Here is a 17389-nt window from a genome sequence, read left to right as displayed (position 1 = left end):
ATTTTTTATTTATTTTTTTTGAGACGGATTCTCGCACCGTCGCCTGGGCTGCAGTGCAGTGGCGCGATCTCGGCTCACTGCAACCTCCACCTCCAGGGTTCAAACAATTCTGCCTCAGCCTCCAAAGTAGCTGGGACTACAGGCGCCTGCCACCAAGCCCAGCTAATTTTTTTTTTATTTTTAGTAGAGACAGGGTTTCACTATGTTGTTGGCCAGGCTGGTCTCAAACTCCTGACCTTGTGATCCTCCTGCCTTGGCCTCCCAAAGTGCTGGGATTACAGGCGTGAGCCACCACGCCCGGCTTTTTAATTCTTTTTAAAAATTTAAATCCATGGGACTCTGCTTGATATAACCTCTTCTTTTAGATGATGAAACCAAGACCCAAGAGATAAGTGATTTTACCAAGTTTATATGCCTTATTAGTAGATCTGAGACTAGGATAGAGTGCTAATAGGTAATTTCGTTCTCCCCTTTCCTAGCTTCCTGATTTCTTTCTTCTTGACTCCTGAAAGATCGAAGTATTTCCGTAACCTTTTGGTTAGGCAGGAAGGTATCCAAGACCCAGGATATCTATATGCAGGAAGAGCTTAGTCTCAGTTCTACTTTTCCCTCCAATTAAGATCTTGGTCTTTTGATGTAAGGAAAACTGCCGTTTATTAATCACCTCCTTTGTGCCAGTGTCTTTCATATACATTATCTCATTGTACACTTACAAGATTCTTCTGAAGTAGATTAGTGGTTCTCACATTCTAATGGACATGTGAATCACCTGGGAATCTTGTTAAAGCGCAGGTTCTGATTTTGCAAGTCTGAGATGGGCTCAAGATTATGCATTTCTAAAAAGCTTCCAGCCAGCACAGTGGCTCACACCTGTTATCCCAGCATTTTGGGAGGCTGAGGCTGGTGAATGTTGTCACCATAAAGAAGTGATAAATGTTGAAGGTGATGGATATGGTAACTACCCCAGTTTCATCATTATCCTATGTATACATGCATTGAAACATCACATTATACCCCATAAATATGTACAATTATTATGTGTCAATTATAAATAAAAATTATTTTAAAAGAATTGGCCCTTGGGTTTTCTCCATTACAGGTTTATTGCCAAACCCTGTGCACTCCATATTGGCATCGAGGACAGTGGTCCTTATCAGGCCCAACCCAATGCCATCCTTGAAAAGGTGTTTGTATCTATCACCAAGGTAAGTGGGCAAAGAAACAGAGAGGAAAATTCACACAAGGCGTTGCTCCATGGGGCAGTGGAGGGTAGACAGCACATATCCCTAAGGGTAAGGATAGGATGGGATGATCTTTCATGTTTGAGTAGTCTGTGTAGCTATATGGAGAGCTTTATCCCCTCAGGGAAAACCTTTGGGCCCTACGTATGTCAAGTTTACATAGTAGTATGTTTGAGTTTTAGGCCCAGCAGCCACCTTTACCCCTCTTTCCCCAAACACACACCATATCTTGTTTTTGTTTTTCCTTGTTCCAGTTTCTGCCACTGCCTAGTTGTGTAATCGAAATGGAGACGGTACTGATAGCCTTTGCAGTTCGGGTTTTTTGTTGGTTTTTTGGAGAGACAAGGTTTTGCCATGTTGCCCAGGCTGGTCTGGAACTCCTGAGCTCAAGCCATCCTTCGGCCCTCGGCCTCCAAAAATCCCAGGATTACAGGCATGAGCCACCATGCCTGGCCTGCAATTTGGGTTTTTAATATCCTTTTTTACTCAGCCTGGGCTGGAGGAAGAGTCGAAACAAGGATGTGTATAGGTGAGCAGTACAGGTCCTTGATATGTAAGATAAAATTTCTTACTAAAAATGACTTTGGGATAACTTGGAAAGATAAACATCACTTGAGCCACTATGGCTATCATACCTTATCACTCAGCTAGTCAGTGGTATTGAAGGAGGGGTCTCGGAAGGGTCTGAGGAGACAGGGGTGTTGACTCTGCTTATACATTTACAGTATCCTGATAAGAAAAGGCTGGAGGGCCTGTCAAAGCAGCTGGATTGGAATGTCCGAAAAATCCAATGCTGGTTTCGCCATAGGAGGAATCAGGACAAGCCCCCAACGCTCACTAAATTCTGTGAAAGCATGTAAGTATGCAAGGAGAGAGGGAGGGAATAAGGAAGAGGGTGGGATACAACTGGACTGAAGTTTTCTTTTTTGAAAATCACTTCTGTTGTTAGGACAACGGTTAATGGATATAGAGAGCTAACTCAGCCTATTATTGGTAGGAAAGAAGGGAACTGGAACACTGATTCCCTTAAGTTTCTTGGACATGTTGCCACTAACCTAGGTATGGTTCCATTTTGTTTCCTTTTCCTAAATAGATTGGGAGTAAATCCTTATAACTGTACTTATGTAAGTAGATGTACTAACACATGTATACCTTAATAGAGGGAGTACTAGCTTGCTTGCTATAAGTTGACAGTTTTTAGGAAGCATTCCTTTTCTGGGAAATACTATTCTTCATTTTATTGAGCTTTTTCTAATTATCCTCTGAGCACTGTATTAGTAATTGTCACGTAAAGAAAAATGCTAGGGAGTCTGATGATAGAGCCTAATATTTTTCCTAATGGAAGATGACTCTGTCTTTGGTTTTTTTGTTTTGTTTTGTTTTGTTTTTGAGACGGAGTCTCACTCTGTCACCAGACTGGAGTGCAGTGGCGTGATCTCGGCTCACTGCAACCTGCACCTCCTGTGTTCAATCTATTCTTCTGCCTCAGCCTCCTGAGTAGCTGGGACTACAGGCGTGCGCCACCATGCCCAGCTAATTTTTGTATTCTTAGTAGAGACAAGGTTTCACTATGTTGGCTAGGATGGTCTTGATCTCTTGACCTGGTGATCCGCCCACCTCGGCCTCCCAAAGTGCTGGGATTACAGGCATGAGCCACCACCCCTGGCCCCTGTCTTTGGCTTTTTAAATGACAGTAGTTGCCCCTATTCTAGGACTTGATCCTCTTTCTCACCAGTAACTCTCTTATCCCCAGATTTGCTATCTTGACTTCCCTAGCCTCAGAGACTTCGGTTTCAGTGGACATTTGTCTAACCTCTCCTCTTTGTCCACGCAGGTGGAGATTCACATTTTATTTATGTATATTCTGCTATGGAATTAGATTTCTCTGGTCGGTGAGTCTTAACTTTCTCTAGTCCTCTGTTGGGTTGTAATCATGCCTAGATCTCTAGAAACAAGAGTTAATCTAGAAGCAAGAGTTAAATACCTTTAGATTTTTTTTCTTTTTTTTTTTTTGAGACAGAGTCTCGCTCTGTCACCCGGGCTGGAGTACAGTGGTGGAATCTCAGCTCACTTGCAACCTCCACCTCTTGGGTTCAAGCGATTCTCTTACCTTAGCCTTCTGAGTAGCTGGGACTATAGGTGCACACCACCATACCTGGCTAATTTTTGCATTTTTAGTAGAGACGGGATTTCATCATGTTGGCCAGGCTGGTCTTGAACTCCTGACCTCAGGTGATCCACTCACCTCAGCCTCCCAAAATGCTGGGATTTCAGGCGTGAGCCACTGTGCCTGGCATAAATGCCTTTAGATCTTTATATTTCCCCCAACTTTTCCTCCTCTGTGATGCCCACAGTCCAGGTTTATATCCTAATAGATTGTCTTCTGTCTGGGGCCTGACTTCAGTGACCTTATAACTCTACTGCTTCTCCCTAGAAGATACTAGTAATATCAGTAATAACTAAATCAGCATAATACTTAATGGTCTACAAAGCACTTGACAAAAATTGAAGGAGGAGAAATGGAATCAACCCTTTAAAGTGGGTGAAACGGGTATTATTCCCATTTTTTAGTTAATTGTCAGAGTCAAAGAAGAATTTCAGGGGGCCGGGTACAGTGGCTCACATCTGTAATTTTAACACTTTGGGAGGCCAAGATGGGCAGATATTTGAGCCCAGGAGTTCAAGACCAACCTGGGCAACATGGTGAAACACCGTCTCTACAAAAAATTTGCCTGGTGTGGTGGCATGTACCTGTAGTCCCAGCTACTCAGGAGGCTAACGTAGGAGAGTCACCTGAGCCCAGGAGGTCAAGGCTGCAGTGAGCAGTGATGGAGCCACTACATTCCAGCCTGGGTGACAGAGCAAGACTCTGCCTCAGAAAAAGAAGGAAGAATTTCAGGCTTTTTGATTCTTGAGTTCATGTTTTTTTCCCTGTACCATACTATTTCTCTCTAAATGGTATCACTGTGTTTTCAAAATATTATAGACAAAAAACTGGCAGAAGTAAAGGAACAGACAAATATACAGTTGTACTTGAAGATGTTAATACTTTTCTCTCAGTAATTGACCTAAACCCTAGGCTAAATAAATAAATAAATAAATAAATAAATAATCACTAAAGATGTAAAATATATGAATGACATGATCAGCCAGTTTTAGCTAATTGACATTTATAAAACACTACACCAACAGCTGAAGAACACATATAATTTTTAAGTGCATGTAGAAAGATAAACTAATGCTGGGCCATAAAATAAGTCTCAGTAAATTTAAAAATATTGAAATCTTAAAGAATGTGTTCTCTAACCATAATGGAATTAAATTAGAAGTCAATTGTAATGAGAGACATGGAAAATATTTGGAAGTCGCCCGTATGCGGTTGCTCACACCTGTAATCCTAGCACTCTGGGAGGCTGAGGCAGGCAGATTGCCTGAGCTCAGGAGTTCAAGACCAGCCTGGGCAATATGGCAAAACTCCATCTCTACTAAAAATACAAAAAATTAGCCAGGCATGGTGGTGCGTGCCTGTAATCCCAACTGCTGGGGAGGCTGAGGCACGAGAATCATTTGAACCTGGGAGGCAGAGGTTGCAATGAGCCGAAATCACGCCACTTCGCTCCAGCCTGGGTGACAGAGCAAGACTCTGTCTCAAAAAAAAAAAAAATTAGAAGTTAAACAACTCTTCTCAATAACCTGTGGATCAAATAAAAAATCACAAGAGAAATAAGAAAATATTTTTAATTGAATGATGCTAAAAGTAAAACATATCAAAATTTCTGGGATACAGATAAAACATACCTAGAGGGAAATTTATAGCTTTAAATGTTAATATTACAAAAGAAAGGCTTAAAGTTAATCTAAGTTTCTGCTTTAGGTTCTTGAAAAAGATAAGCAAAATAGGTTAAAGGAAGGAAATAATAAAAAATAAGCAGAAATTGGCCAGGCGTGGTGGCTTACCCCTGTGCTCCCCACACTTTGGGAGGCTGAAGTGGGAGGATCACTTAAGCCCAGGAATTCAAGATCAGCTTGGGCAAGATAACGAGATCCAATCTCTATAGTGAGACCCCATTTCTAAAAAACCATAATAAAGTAAATAAGTGGAAATTAATGAAATAGGCATTAGATAAACAATGGATACATTTGTGGGGTATTTGTTTGTCTGAGACAGAGTCTCACTCTGTCTCCCAGGCTGGAGTGCAGTGGTACAATCTCGGCTCACTGCAACCTCTGCCTCCTGGGTTCAAGTGATTCTCCTGCCTCAGCCTCCCGAGTAGCTGGGACTACTGGAGTACGCCACCAGGCCCAGCTAATTTTTGTATTTTTGGTAGAGACAGATTTTCACCATGTTGGCCAGGCTAATCTCGAACTCCTAACCTCAGGTGATCCTCCCACCTCCACCTCCCACAGTGCTGGGATTACAGGTATGAGCCACCATGCCTGGCCTGTTTTTGTTTTTGCTTAAAACAGGGTCTTACTCTGTCACCCAGGCTGGAGTGCAGTTGCATGATCACAGCTCACTGCAGCCTCAACCTCCCAGGCTCAGGCGATGCTACCACCTCAGCCTCCCAAGAAACTTGAGACTACAGGCACATGCACAACCACACTGGGCTAATTTTTGTAGTTTTTTAGAGACGGGGTTTCACTATGTTGCCCAAATAGGTCTTGAACTCCTGGGCTCAAGCAATCCACCCACTTCAGCCTCCCAAAGTGCAGGGATTAACAGGTGTGAGCTACTGTGCCTGACCATGGATAAAATTAATAAAGCCAAAAGTTCATTCTTTGAAAGGTCTGATTAATGGACAAACTCCAACAAAAAAAGAAAATATGAATTACCAATATGGGAAGGGTTATCACTACAGATCCTATAGTCATTGAAAGGATAATAGGACAATATTATGAACAATTTAATGATAAGAAATCCAGCAGCAAAGATGATATACACAAACTCCTTAAAGGACATAATCATTATTCCATTAGAGATTATTAGTTTTGACTTCTGAACCTGGCATGGAGATACCTTTCTTGGTTATCAAATGAATCACTGTCTTCCTGTATATATATTCCAGGTGGTGATACTTCCTAAAACTATCCTAAAATTCTCTTTGTTCTTATTTACCTCAAAGCATAGTTTTTCTATTTATAACACTCTGTTGTAGATGAACAATCTAGCTATTTATTGATCCTTTGGGGAGCCCTTAAATCTGTTTGGGGGCTTTCCTGTCTCTCTTTTGCCCCAGCCTAGAGAGAACGGGATTACATGGGGTAGATCTTGAAGCCAGGTGAGAATCTTGAGGATTGACATGGATTATCTGTTTTCTCTTAGTCACCTTGGTTCTGGGACATCCGACAGTGCTGGCATAACTATCCATTTCAGGTAGGATCTGAGTCGTTTCAGGATAGAGGTCTTGAATGTGTGTAAGATGGAGTGAGTGAGGATCCTTTGCCAGTCCCCAGGACAGATGGTGTGTTTCCTTGGGATTGACGGATTAGGGGTTCAGTCTCTTTAAGTCATATATTCAGGGTATCTATTTTTTATTTTTATTAATTTTCCCACTGCTAAGAGTCATATGAGGTATCTATTCCTGAGACCCCCATAGCAATGAAATCCAGTGAGTTTTTTGTTCTGATTTTCCCCATTATATTCACTCTAATTGGGCTAGAAAGAAAAGCAGTTTTCTGGTATTTAATGAGGTACTTTCTGGTTCAGATGTCTTTTTTGTATCAAGGGTAACTTGAAATCCCATTAAGAGCATCTTGGTTGTAATCTATACTGGAAATATGTCAAAGAACTGCTAAAGGGGTGGAAGAGGAGAAGGCCTATGTGTATTCAATCCTGTAAAAAGCACTAATTGCCCAGAATCCTAGACATACTGATTTGATTGTGTTATAGTATGTGTTAACTGTATCTCATCTCTGTAAGATGAGAGCTGAAGATGGGTGTGCAGAGGAGCGAGGGAAGAGGCTTAAGTCTCTACACCAATCCAAAGTCTGTTAGCTATTGCATATCTTGGGAGATAATGGGGAGGAGAAATGTCTAATAATTTGGGGTATTGGTCCTCCAAGGCAGAGAAAGTTGGAGAGGTGGAATGCACGTTTGACTAGTCGGTAATCTAACTACTTCTTTCTCTCTTGCAGCCTCTTTCAAGTGGGCTTTATTACTATTATATCATGGAATTGGCCTTCTATTGGTCCCTTATGTTTTCTCAGTTTACAGACATTAAAAGAAAGGTAAGGACGTTGGCCCCCTCAAGTCCCAAACTTACTGCATCCTCCTTTCTAGCAGCTTCCATGACTGCCATTATGATGTATTATCTTCCCTGAGACCGCAAAAGGAGAAACTGGGTTTGATGGACTCTTAGCTTGTTGTAATGTTCCCAGAAATGAGACTGAATTAATGATGAAGTATATTTAAGACATTCAGGGAAGCCCCAGGATAAGAACAATTAACCAGCTAAGAAGCATACTTTTTTCCATATTCTTCTTTAAGCTTCTTACATATCTAAAGAAAAAAATCCTAGTCAGAATTGGGGGATAGCAATGCCTTATTTAGAAAAAACACCTGATTCCAGAAAAGCTGGATAATGGCTTTCACATGGCATTAGGGACACTTGCTCTCTCTGTACTCCCTTTCTGGTTACCCAACTTACTCAAAGAGAGTCAATTGGAAGGGGTTTTACTCTCCTCCTGCTATTGTTCAGGAAGCAAAGATTGAGAGAAGTGAGATGACTTGCCCAGATAGTGACAGAGTTGGAAATGACTTAAGTTTTATACAACCAAATAGAAAAGGCAGAATCTTTACTTTTTTATTAGCGTCTACCTGAAATAATGTGGTTCCAGCAGCTCTAACCCTAATCTGTCACTAACTCAGGGTTATCTTTGGTGAAGAAAACCACGGTTAGCATTTATGGGAATGAATTAAAACTTAACCAGGTTGTTAGTGTTATCTAACATAGAAACTTGATACTCAATTTTTATGCCTTTTACTCTCCTATGGTCAGAAGACACAGGTCACTTTATTACAATTTTATTTTAATTGTGATACATATAAGAAAGTTTGAAATACATATTTAAGTTTTAAACATAATAAACGGAGAAGTATTTAATAGATGTGTCTGATAACTCAAGTATTTAGAGACTTCCCTAGATCTAACTTGACATTTGAACCCAAGAGGAAATTAGAGCCACAAACCTATCCCTTCTATTAGGTCCTTGTGGTTGACGTTTCTCTCATTAAAACAGAAGAGTCATAGAATCTCAGAGATCTCTAAGGCTTGTATGTCCCACTGGGAAGTTATCCCCAGGTGTCAGTTCAGCATCCACACTATATATATTCCGCAGTTACCAAAGGAAATTTTTACTTTCTGGCCTTTGAGCTGCATTAACGTAGAGTATGGGTCAGTCACTGATGTAGGGAGTGTTCAGTTAAATGCTAGGTAGCCAGAGGAGAGTCTAAGCAGAATGGAAACTTTTTTTTTTTTTTTGAGATGGAGTCTCACTCTTTCGCCCAGACTGGAGTGCCGTGACGCGATATTGGCTCACTGCAACCTCTGCCTCCCAGGTTCCAGCAATTCTCCTGCGTCAGCTTCCTGAGTAGCTGGAATTACAGGTGTGCGCCACCACACCTGGCTTATTTTTGTATTTTTAGTAGAGATGGGGTTTCACCATGTTGGTCAGGTTGAACTCGAACTCCTGACCTTGGGTGATCCGCCCACCTTGCCCTCCCAAAGTGCTGGGATTACAGGCATGAGCCACTGCGCCTGGCCAATGGAAACTATTATATACGGGGTGGGGTAAGATCCTCAGAGAATAATGCAGGACATTGGGTTGGCTGGTGTTTCTACGGCCCAGCTTTTACCTCCCTCTTCTATTTCCATTCCTTCCTAGGACTTCCTGATCATGTTTGTGCATCACTTGGTCACCATTGGGCTCATCTCCTTCTCCTACATCAACAATATGGTTCGAGCAGGAACTCTGATCATGTGTCTACATGATGTCTCAGACTTCTTGCTGGAGGTAAAAACCCAGTCTTTCTCCATCTTCTTCTCTTCTCTTCTTCCTATGTGAGGACTTTCTCCCCAGCTCAATTCTTTCTTCCTTTCTCCAGGCAGCCAAGCTGGCCAATTATGCCAAATATCAGCGGCTCTGTGACACCCTTTTTGTTATCTTCAGTGCTGTTTTTATGGTTACACGTCTAGGAATCTATCCATTCTGGTAAGTGGTAGGGCTGTAGAGTTGTGGTAGGTATGAGCCTAATGATACCTTTTGCCAATTCTCATTTTGCCCATTCAGTTTTTCTGTTCTATTCTATTCTATTTTTGCCAATAGAACACAAGAACCCTATTGCCCTGCTTTTACCTTGGCCTGTGCTGACCTTTTATGGACTCTCATAGGACCTCTGCTGCCTCACACCGTATTTCTAGCAAGGTCGGATCCAGACTCAGAGTACCCGACTCGGTTGGCTTCTGGTTTTTTTGACTCATCTCTGAGGAACAGTCCTAATTTTATGCCTAAGTAATTCCTTTGCCTTCTTTTGCCCTGTTGATACAATTCTCAGGCCCTTCTTGCTTGTGTTCCTGCTCTGGTCCCAACCCTGACCAACACACACATATTCTCATTCTCTCTCTCATTCTCTCTCTCCCCCCTCCCCCCCATCTCCTTTCACTTCTACATTCACTGCTTTATGGGAATCAGCTACCTACTGTCCTATCCTATATGTGTCTGAGGAGCTGAGTCATTCCTAGGATTAGAGTCCCACTTCTGTCCTAATTTCGTCAAACTCCGCATATTTGAAGTCATTAATAATGTGACTTAAACCATCAGTTCCTAAGATTTATATATCTTTCCCTGTCCCTAAGGATAGAAAACACAACAGGCTCCTCCCCTTCCTTATTTTCTTACTGTGGATGACAGTCCCTGGAACTTCAGCTGATAAAAGGGCTGGTAGGAAAACACACAGGGCTCTGCATCCCTAGGACTCGGCTTCATCCCTGTCTTCTGAGCTTTGACTTTAGAATCTGACCATTGGCCTCCCTCTTCTAGGATTCTGAACACGACCCTCTTTGAGAGTTGGGAGATAATCGGGCCTTATGCTTCATGGTGGCTCCTCAATGGCCTGCTGCTGACCCTACAGGTTCTGCATGTCATCTGGTCCTACCTAATTGCACGGATTGCTTTGAAAGCCTTGATCAGGGGAAAGGTGAGGATGAAAGATGGCTTCTTTCTTTGGGGTATGGGGGAAGATAGGGATTACTCAACAGATGTTCTCTCTCCATCAAACCTGGTGAGCCCCATCTACTCAAGCAGGCCAAGCAAAAAGCCTAGGGCTCCAAAGTCTTTGCCTCTTCTATGAGTGTTTTGCCTTTTTTAGTTTAGAGACAAGGTCTTGCTCTGTCACCTAGGCCGGAGTTCAGTGGCATGATCACGGCTCACTGCAGCCTCAAACCTGGGCTTAAGGGAGTCTCCCACTGCAGCCTCCCAAGTAGCTGGGACTATAGGTGTGCACCACCATGCCTGGCTAATTTTCTTATTTTTTTGTAAATAGGGTGTCACTATGTTACCCAGGCCAGTATCCAAGTACTGGCCTCAAGCATTCCTCCCACCACGGCTTCCCAAAGCAATGGAATTATAGGTGTGAGCCACCACACCAAGCCTGTTTTACCTTTTTTTTTTTTTTTTTTTTTTTGAGATGGAATCTCGCTCTGTCGCCCAGGCTGGAGTGCAGTGGCGCGATCTTGGCTCACCACAACCTCCACCTCTTGGGTTCAAGTGATTCTCCTGCCTCAGCCTTCCTAGTAGCTGCGACTACAGGATGTGCCACCGTGCCCAGCTAATTTTTGTATTCTTAGTAGAGACGGGGGTTCACTATGTTGGCCAGGCTGGTCTCTAACTCCTGACCTCATCATCTGCCCACCTAGGCCTCCCAAAGTGCTAGGATTACAGGCGTGAGCCACCGCACCCAGCCTACTGTTTTACCTTTTAAGATGTGACTTAGATGCAAGAGGGGAGTTCTGCCTTCTTCCTGTCCCTTAGGAATGGCTTTTGTTAGAGGATGATAGGGTTAAGAGTTTTTTAAGAGATGGCCTCAACCATTTCCTATCCCTTACCTACCTGCTTCAGTGGATTTCATATTTTTTCTTTTTGACATGGGGACTTTTTCAAAGGAAATCATATGCAGAGCCACATAAACTGTATAAAAGCAGATTGTTAAGTTGCTTAGAAATGGTGATAGTTCACAAGCCACCACAAGATAACCATGCTGTGATATTCAAGGTATAGTTTATATAAGGAACTAAATATACACCTCACCCCACTACTGTATGAGGCAAGTGTCCTAAGTGAATGGGTATGTAGTATTTCAAATACCCATCTTATGCCAAGAGCCAAAGAAAGGTGCCACTTAATGATAAACTCATAATTGAACTTTGCAAGTTTTGAAGCAGTCAGACTGTAATTAGTCCAAGAGCTAGGGATTTCAGCCTAAAGGAATACAGAATCCCAAGTGGGAGGGGCTCTGCTTGAGCAGGCACTGACACCAGGACCAACTGATGGAATGTGGCCTAGATATTGATGATCTCCTGTGTCATTATTCCTTATAGCTGCCATTGGCTCAGAACTTGCTCAGCGTGCCTGTGCATCTTGCTGTAGCTACTGGACATCTCTGTTCTCTCCTGCTTCTTTCCTGACTAGGTGACCTGTCCAGGAAGGATTAAACCCTGTACTCTCCACTCTTTCCTCACCTCCTTCCTTTTTTCTATGCCTGGCGGGAGCTGGACAGTTTCATCTCTTGCATGTAAGTGTATCTGTGCTTCTAGTATTCAGTGAAGCATGTCCATCTGAATGTGGTTCTCCTTCCTCCTGCTCTCCTTTCTGTTCCCTTGTGTTGGTCTCAGAGCATGCCCTCTCTCCTGACTTTTCGGGGCCATTATTGACTAGAGCGGCAGTTGCCAGATGTTTTCCTAAATTGAGGCAAGAATTTGAGTCTACTTTTTTTTGTTTCTGAGACTCTGTTTACCGCAAGTCTAGAGACACTCTGCCCTCTAGTGGAAATTTCCTAAAGGTCAGGTAATCAGTCATCTGAGTTCAGAGGTCAACAGCTATAATCAACTGTAGAAGACCCATCCAACACAAATTCAAGGAGCTGATCCAAAGCAAATGCTCATCTCCTTGGCAACAGCTGTTACAGCTGTGTTCCTTTTCACTTCCTTCTCTCCTTTATTTAAACTACATTTATTATCCTTCAGTTCTGGAGGTCAGAAGTCCGACACAGGTCTCACTGGGTTTCTGTCCTTTACTTCTAGAGTCCAGGGTGGAGTTGTTTTTTTTTTTTGAGACAGAGCTTCACTCTTGTTGCCCAGGCTGGAGTGCAGTGGCATGATCTTGGCTCACCACAACCTCCGCCTCTCGGGTTCAAGAGATTCTCCTGCCTCAGCCTCCTGAGTAGCTGGGACTACAGGCATGCGCCACCACGCCCGGCTAATTTTTTTTGTATTTTTAGTAGAGACGGGGTTTCTCCATGTTGATCCAGCTGGTCTCGAACTCCCGACCTCAGGTGATCCGCCCACCTCAGCCTCCCAAAGTGCTGGGATTACAGGCGTGAGCCACCGTGCCTGGCCCTTTTTTTTTTTTTTTTTTTTTTTTTTTTTTTTTTTAAGAGACAAGGTTTTACTCCATTGCCAAGGCCGCTGGAGTACAGTGGCGCAATCATGGCTCACTGCAGCCTCGACCTCCTGGGCTCAAGAGATCCTCCTGCCTCAGCCTCCCAAGTATCTAGGACTACAGATGCATGTCACCATACCCAACTAATTTTGTCATTTTTTATTTTTTGTAGAGACGGGGCTCTCGCCATGTTGCCCAGACTGGTCTCAAACTCTTGGGCTCAAGCAGTCCTCCCCTCTCAGCCTCCCAAAGTGCTAGGATTATACGTGTAAGCCACCGTTCCTGGCCCATGGTGGAGAAACTGAAATACTTTGCTTGATATGCAGGACAGTTTAATTGGGAAATGCTGCTGTAATCCAGATGCTTCATTTGAAAATACGAAACAAAAAAGACCATGTTAATAAGCATTCACAGATGGTAGCATGATTAGAACTGGGATTCTTTTCTCATTGACTGCCAGTCCATTTGTGTTTTCACTATACTGTGTATCTTGTGGATGCTGAAGTTTCACAAGAAAAGTGATCTTGCTATTTGGAAAGGGAAGAAGATTGGAAAACAGTGTCATAGGATAATGGTAGCTGAGCCTAGGAATGGGAAACTACTAAAAAAGGCCTGTTATGGATCAGCTTTGGGGATAAAGCAAAACAGCATAACCAATATGAATAAATGCATTGTCCACAGCCACCAGAAGATAGAAGCACTGCTGACAGTCATATGTATTGTTCATGTTGGCCTTCCCTGTTCTTTGAAGTGGAAGAAGAGAAGGGGTGTCTGGAGTTTCCCTGAAACCTAAACCAGGTCTCAGTGAGGATGTCAGTTCTCTTAGGCTGGTCCTGAAAGACACACCCCTCTACCAAAGTAGCTTCTATTCCATAGAGAACAGAATTGGAGATGGCAAGGGAGAAAACTAGAAAGCAGGCGAAGCATAGTCACAACATTAGCCATAGTCCAGACAATACTTTGAGTTAGATGTCATCAGAAAGCAGACCAGACTGGGAACACAGTGCCCACACCTGGGTTTCTGAGCTTAGGTGTGTCTTACAGTTCTCTCCAGAAAAGTTCTGCCCTCACTTTTCTGTCTTTGGTCTCATCCCACTCAGGTATCTAAGGATGATCGCAGTGATGTGGAAAGCAGCTCAGAGGAAGAAGATGTGACCACCTGCACAAAAAGTCCCTGTGACAGTAGCTCCAGCAATGGTGCCAATCGGGTGAATGGTCATATGGGAGGCAGCTACTGGGCTGAAGAGTAAGGTGGTTGCTGTGGGGACTTTAGTACACATGGACTTGTAGGGTCACTGGCAACATACTCCTCTTGGCCCTTCCCATATCTACCCTTCTGTGACTGGGGGACTACAAGGCACTGAGGAGTATCAAAGAAGCGAATATTTTCACTTTGAAAGAAAACGCTGCCGTTTTGTATTTAATAGCCTCCAAGTTCTTTCAGTAATGTTATTTGCTCTGTTTTTGTGTGTTTGTTCATGTGCATTTGTGCATATGCGTGAGTTTCATTGCTGGGGTTGGGGCACAATTCTGGACTGGAGCCATGAGGCCTTCCCTAGTCCCCTTTGAACCCACCTTAGTTCCACATTTGGCTGCATCTTGAATTATACTGACTCCAGACTGTCTCCTCCCTTTTTGCCCTTGGCTCTTGAGGCTCTAAACCCCTGGGCCATCTGAATGGAGCAGCCAAGTTCAGTCCCAGATTTCTGCACTGTTCCTCTTTCACAGCTAGAATACGTTGCATGATGAAGTTGTATAGAAACAGAACCATGGATGGATGGCCAGGATTACTGTGGTCCCTAGCTAGATCCCCTTCCTATCACCTGATAGCAACAGGGACAGCTGCCAATACCCTACTCTTTACTCAATGGTACCCAGGGAGGGGGCATGGGAAGAGGGTGAGCTGAGGGCTGGAGGAGGACAACAGCCACTGGGTGAGCTGTTCACGGTCTTGTACTATTGTTTACTCTGTGATTAAAAGTACTTCAACCCACCTCTACTGTCTCAACCTCTTTAGTGACTATTTCTGCAGTTTCCTGAATCCATAAGCTAATTAAGAGCTTTTCCAGGTCTGATTCAGAAGGCCCTGGACACCAAATTTTTCCTTTCTGTGCATGGTGGGAAGAGAATCAGCCAGGGTGCGTACATTTTAGAGCTTTATGTTTTTTAAGAAAAAGTTAATAGGTTTAGTGGGTCACAAGAAGAATACTGGACAGATTCAACCATGTATATAGTGAAACCAACAAAAGCTTTGGTTGAAAAGCCAAGACGCCATTAGGTAAATACCTTATTTCCTATTTTAGTCAATACAGAGATTGTCAAATAACTTTTTTTTTTTTTTTTGGTAGAGATGAGGTCTCCCTATGTTGCCCAGGTTGGTCTCAAACACCTGGCCTTAAGCCAAAATGGGGATTATGGGCATTAGCTACCACGTCCAGCCCAATTAACATTTTAAGGTTATGATAAATAAATCTGAGGTGTTTTTTGTTTCAACTCTGTTTTCTCTTTTAGCCCATGGAGAAGCAGTCATCCTAATCCAGACTTTTCTCTGTGGTCTTGGCAAAATTACCAAATATAGTATTCATCTCCCAGAATAATTTTCCATTTGGTGAATGTTCATATTATCAAAATATTTCCACACGTGCTCTTAGGTACATTATGACATATGGAGAGTGTCAGGGAGAGATGAAAATGGAAATAAATAGGTTATTGTTCTAAGAATCAGATACTCACTTGATGTTCATTGACATTATAGGGATATTGACCCTACTAAACTTACCTTACTAATACTTGATTTTTAGAAAGACTTACTGTGGGGAATAGGAAAACAAGTTCTAAGTAGTCATTTGGTCAGAGCTAATCAGGAAGACTAAAAATTAGGTCATACTTGGCCAGGCGCAGAGGCTCACGCCTGTAATCCCAGCACTTTGGGAGGCTGAGGTGGGTGATAAATCAGCAGGTCAGGAGATCGAGACCATCCTGGCTAACATGGTGAAACCGCGTCTCTACTAAAAATACAAAAAGTCAGCCAGGCATGGTGGCACATGCCTGTAGTCCCAGCTACTCGGGAGGCTGAGGCAGAAGAATCACTTGAACCCGGGAGGCGGAGGTTGCAGTGAGCCAAGATAGCACCACTGCACTCCAGCCTGGGCAACAGAGTGAGACTCCGTCTAAAAAAAACAAAAAACAAAAAAATTAAGTCATACTTTTAGTTCCTCAACTTGGTATGCTGAATAGACTAGTTGTTGTGAAATATGAATGAAAATGCTTTTGAAAATCAGATGAGAGATGTATTTTGTCTTCTGAAATTTGAACAATTGCCTTGTTAATACAAACTGGATTGGTTGGTGTAGCTAATCTGACAAAAGATGCAACTGGATAAAACAATAATAAAAAATAATAGCTAACACATGACGTTTATTACATGCTAGGCACTGTATTAAACACATATGACAATAGGAGGCAAGAGGTTAACCTGCTAAGGTCAAGCGGCTAGTAAGGAGTCAAACCCTTACTATTCCTATCTTACTTACTGTCCCTCTCTATTCCTAAGCACCGTACTCTCTATACCGTAATCTAATTAACCACTCTGCAGTCTCTACCAGCACTTCCCAAGATTTCATAATGAGGAAAACTAGATGTTGCAGAAACATTCAGCCAAAGGCAGAGACTGATTCTATTAAATAGTTTGCATTGGATAAATGAAGTTAAGATGAGGGTCAACTATCAGAACAGAATCTTGTTCTGAGAAGGAACTGTGTGCAAATGGTTGGGGTGGGGGTGAGGTAGGATTCTAGAGAGTTTTAATACAGAGATAGAAGATAACCGTTACTGGTGCTACATAAAACCGTTTTGTAGATGGCCTGAAAGGACCCAAATTAGTGGCCAGTAGGTTAAAGATTCACATCATCTATACCAGAGAGCCAGGAGTATTTTTAAGAGAAATAAGGTGTTACCTCTCCTCTGTTGGCTATAAAAGGGTTTTAACTTTATTATTCTTCTTCTTTTATTAGAGATAGGGTCTCATTCTGTCACCCAGGCTGGAATGCAGTGGCTTGATCATAGCTCACTGCAGCCTTGATCTCCTGGGCTCAAATGATCCTCCTGCTTCCCGAGTAGCTTTATTATTAATTGAAAAATCACTTATGTTTGTATAGTGCTTTACTGCTTAGAAAGTGATTTTTTTTTTTGAGACAGAGTCTTGCTCTGTCGCCAGGCTGGAGTACAATAGCATGATCTCGGTTCATGTTCAAGTGATTCTCCTGCCTCAGCCTCCTGACTAGCCGGGATCACAGGTGCGTGCCACCATACCCAGCTAATTTTTGTGTTTTTAGTAGAAACGGGGGTTTCCCCATGTTGGCCAGGCTGGTCTCGAACTCCTAACCTCAAGTGATCCACCCGCCCTGACCTCCCAAAGTTTTGGGATTATAGGTGTGAGCCACTGCGCCTGGCAAAAGTGATTTCACATATAACAATAACCAAGGTTTAAAACA

At 42.8% G+C, this 17389-nt stretch overlaps 1 protein-coding gene across 13 annotated transcripts in view; it reads left to right on the top strand.

Annotated features, from left to right (window-relative positions):
• CERS5 (ceramide synthase 5) overlaps positions 1-14889 on the top strand; it is a 36620-nt gene extending 21731 nt beyond the window's left edge. Inside the window, exons 2-12 of one of the 13 annotated variants that reach the window (XM_028829468.2) lie at positions 1100-1205; positions 1967-2097; positions 3076-3133; positions 6565-6615; positions 7377-7469; positions 9126-9254; positions 9346-9452; positions 9531-9665; positions 10281-10437; positions 11928-12030; positions 13997-14889. In XM_028829468.2, the coding sequence (XP_028685301.2) occupies positions 1100-1205; positions 1967-2097; positions 3076-3133; positions 6565-6615; positions 7377-7469; positions 9126-9254; positions 9346-9452; positions 9531-9665; positions 10281-10437; positions 11928-12030; positions 13997-14004 (1078 nt within the window). In that variant the 3' untranslated portion in view covers positions 14005-14889. Of the gene's footprint in view, positions 1-350; positions 387-1097; positions 1206-1966; positions 2098-3075; positions 3134-6564; positions 6616-7376; positions 7470-9125; positions 9255-9345; positions 9453-9530; positions 9753-10280; positions 10438-10926; positions 10951-11927; positions 12175-12595; positions 12851-13996 lie in introns of those variants that run through there. The other 12 variants (XM_015151692.3, XM_028829467.2, XM_015151690.3 and 9 more) reach the window with 12 other exon arrangements.
• The last annotated feature ends 2500 nt before the right edge of the window (positions 14890-17389 follow it).

Source organism: Macaca mulatta, chromosome 11 (assembly GCF_049350105.2).
Source record: "Macaca mulatta isolate MMU2019108-1 chromosome 11, T2T-MMU8v2.0, whole genome shotgun sequence".
Lineage (NCBI taxonomy): Eukaryota > Metazoa > Chordata > Mammalia > Primates > Cercopithecidae > Macaca > Macaca mulatta.
This window is presented reverse-complemented; position numbering and strand designations above follow the sequence as displayed.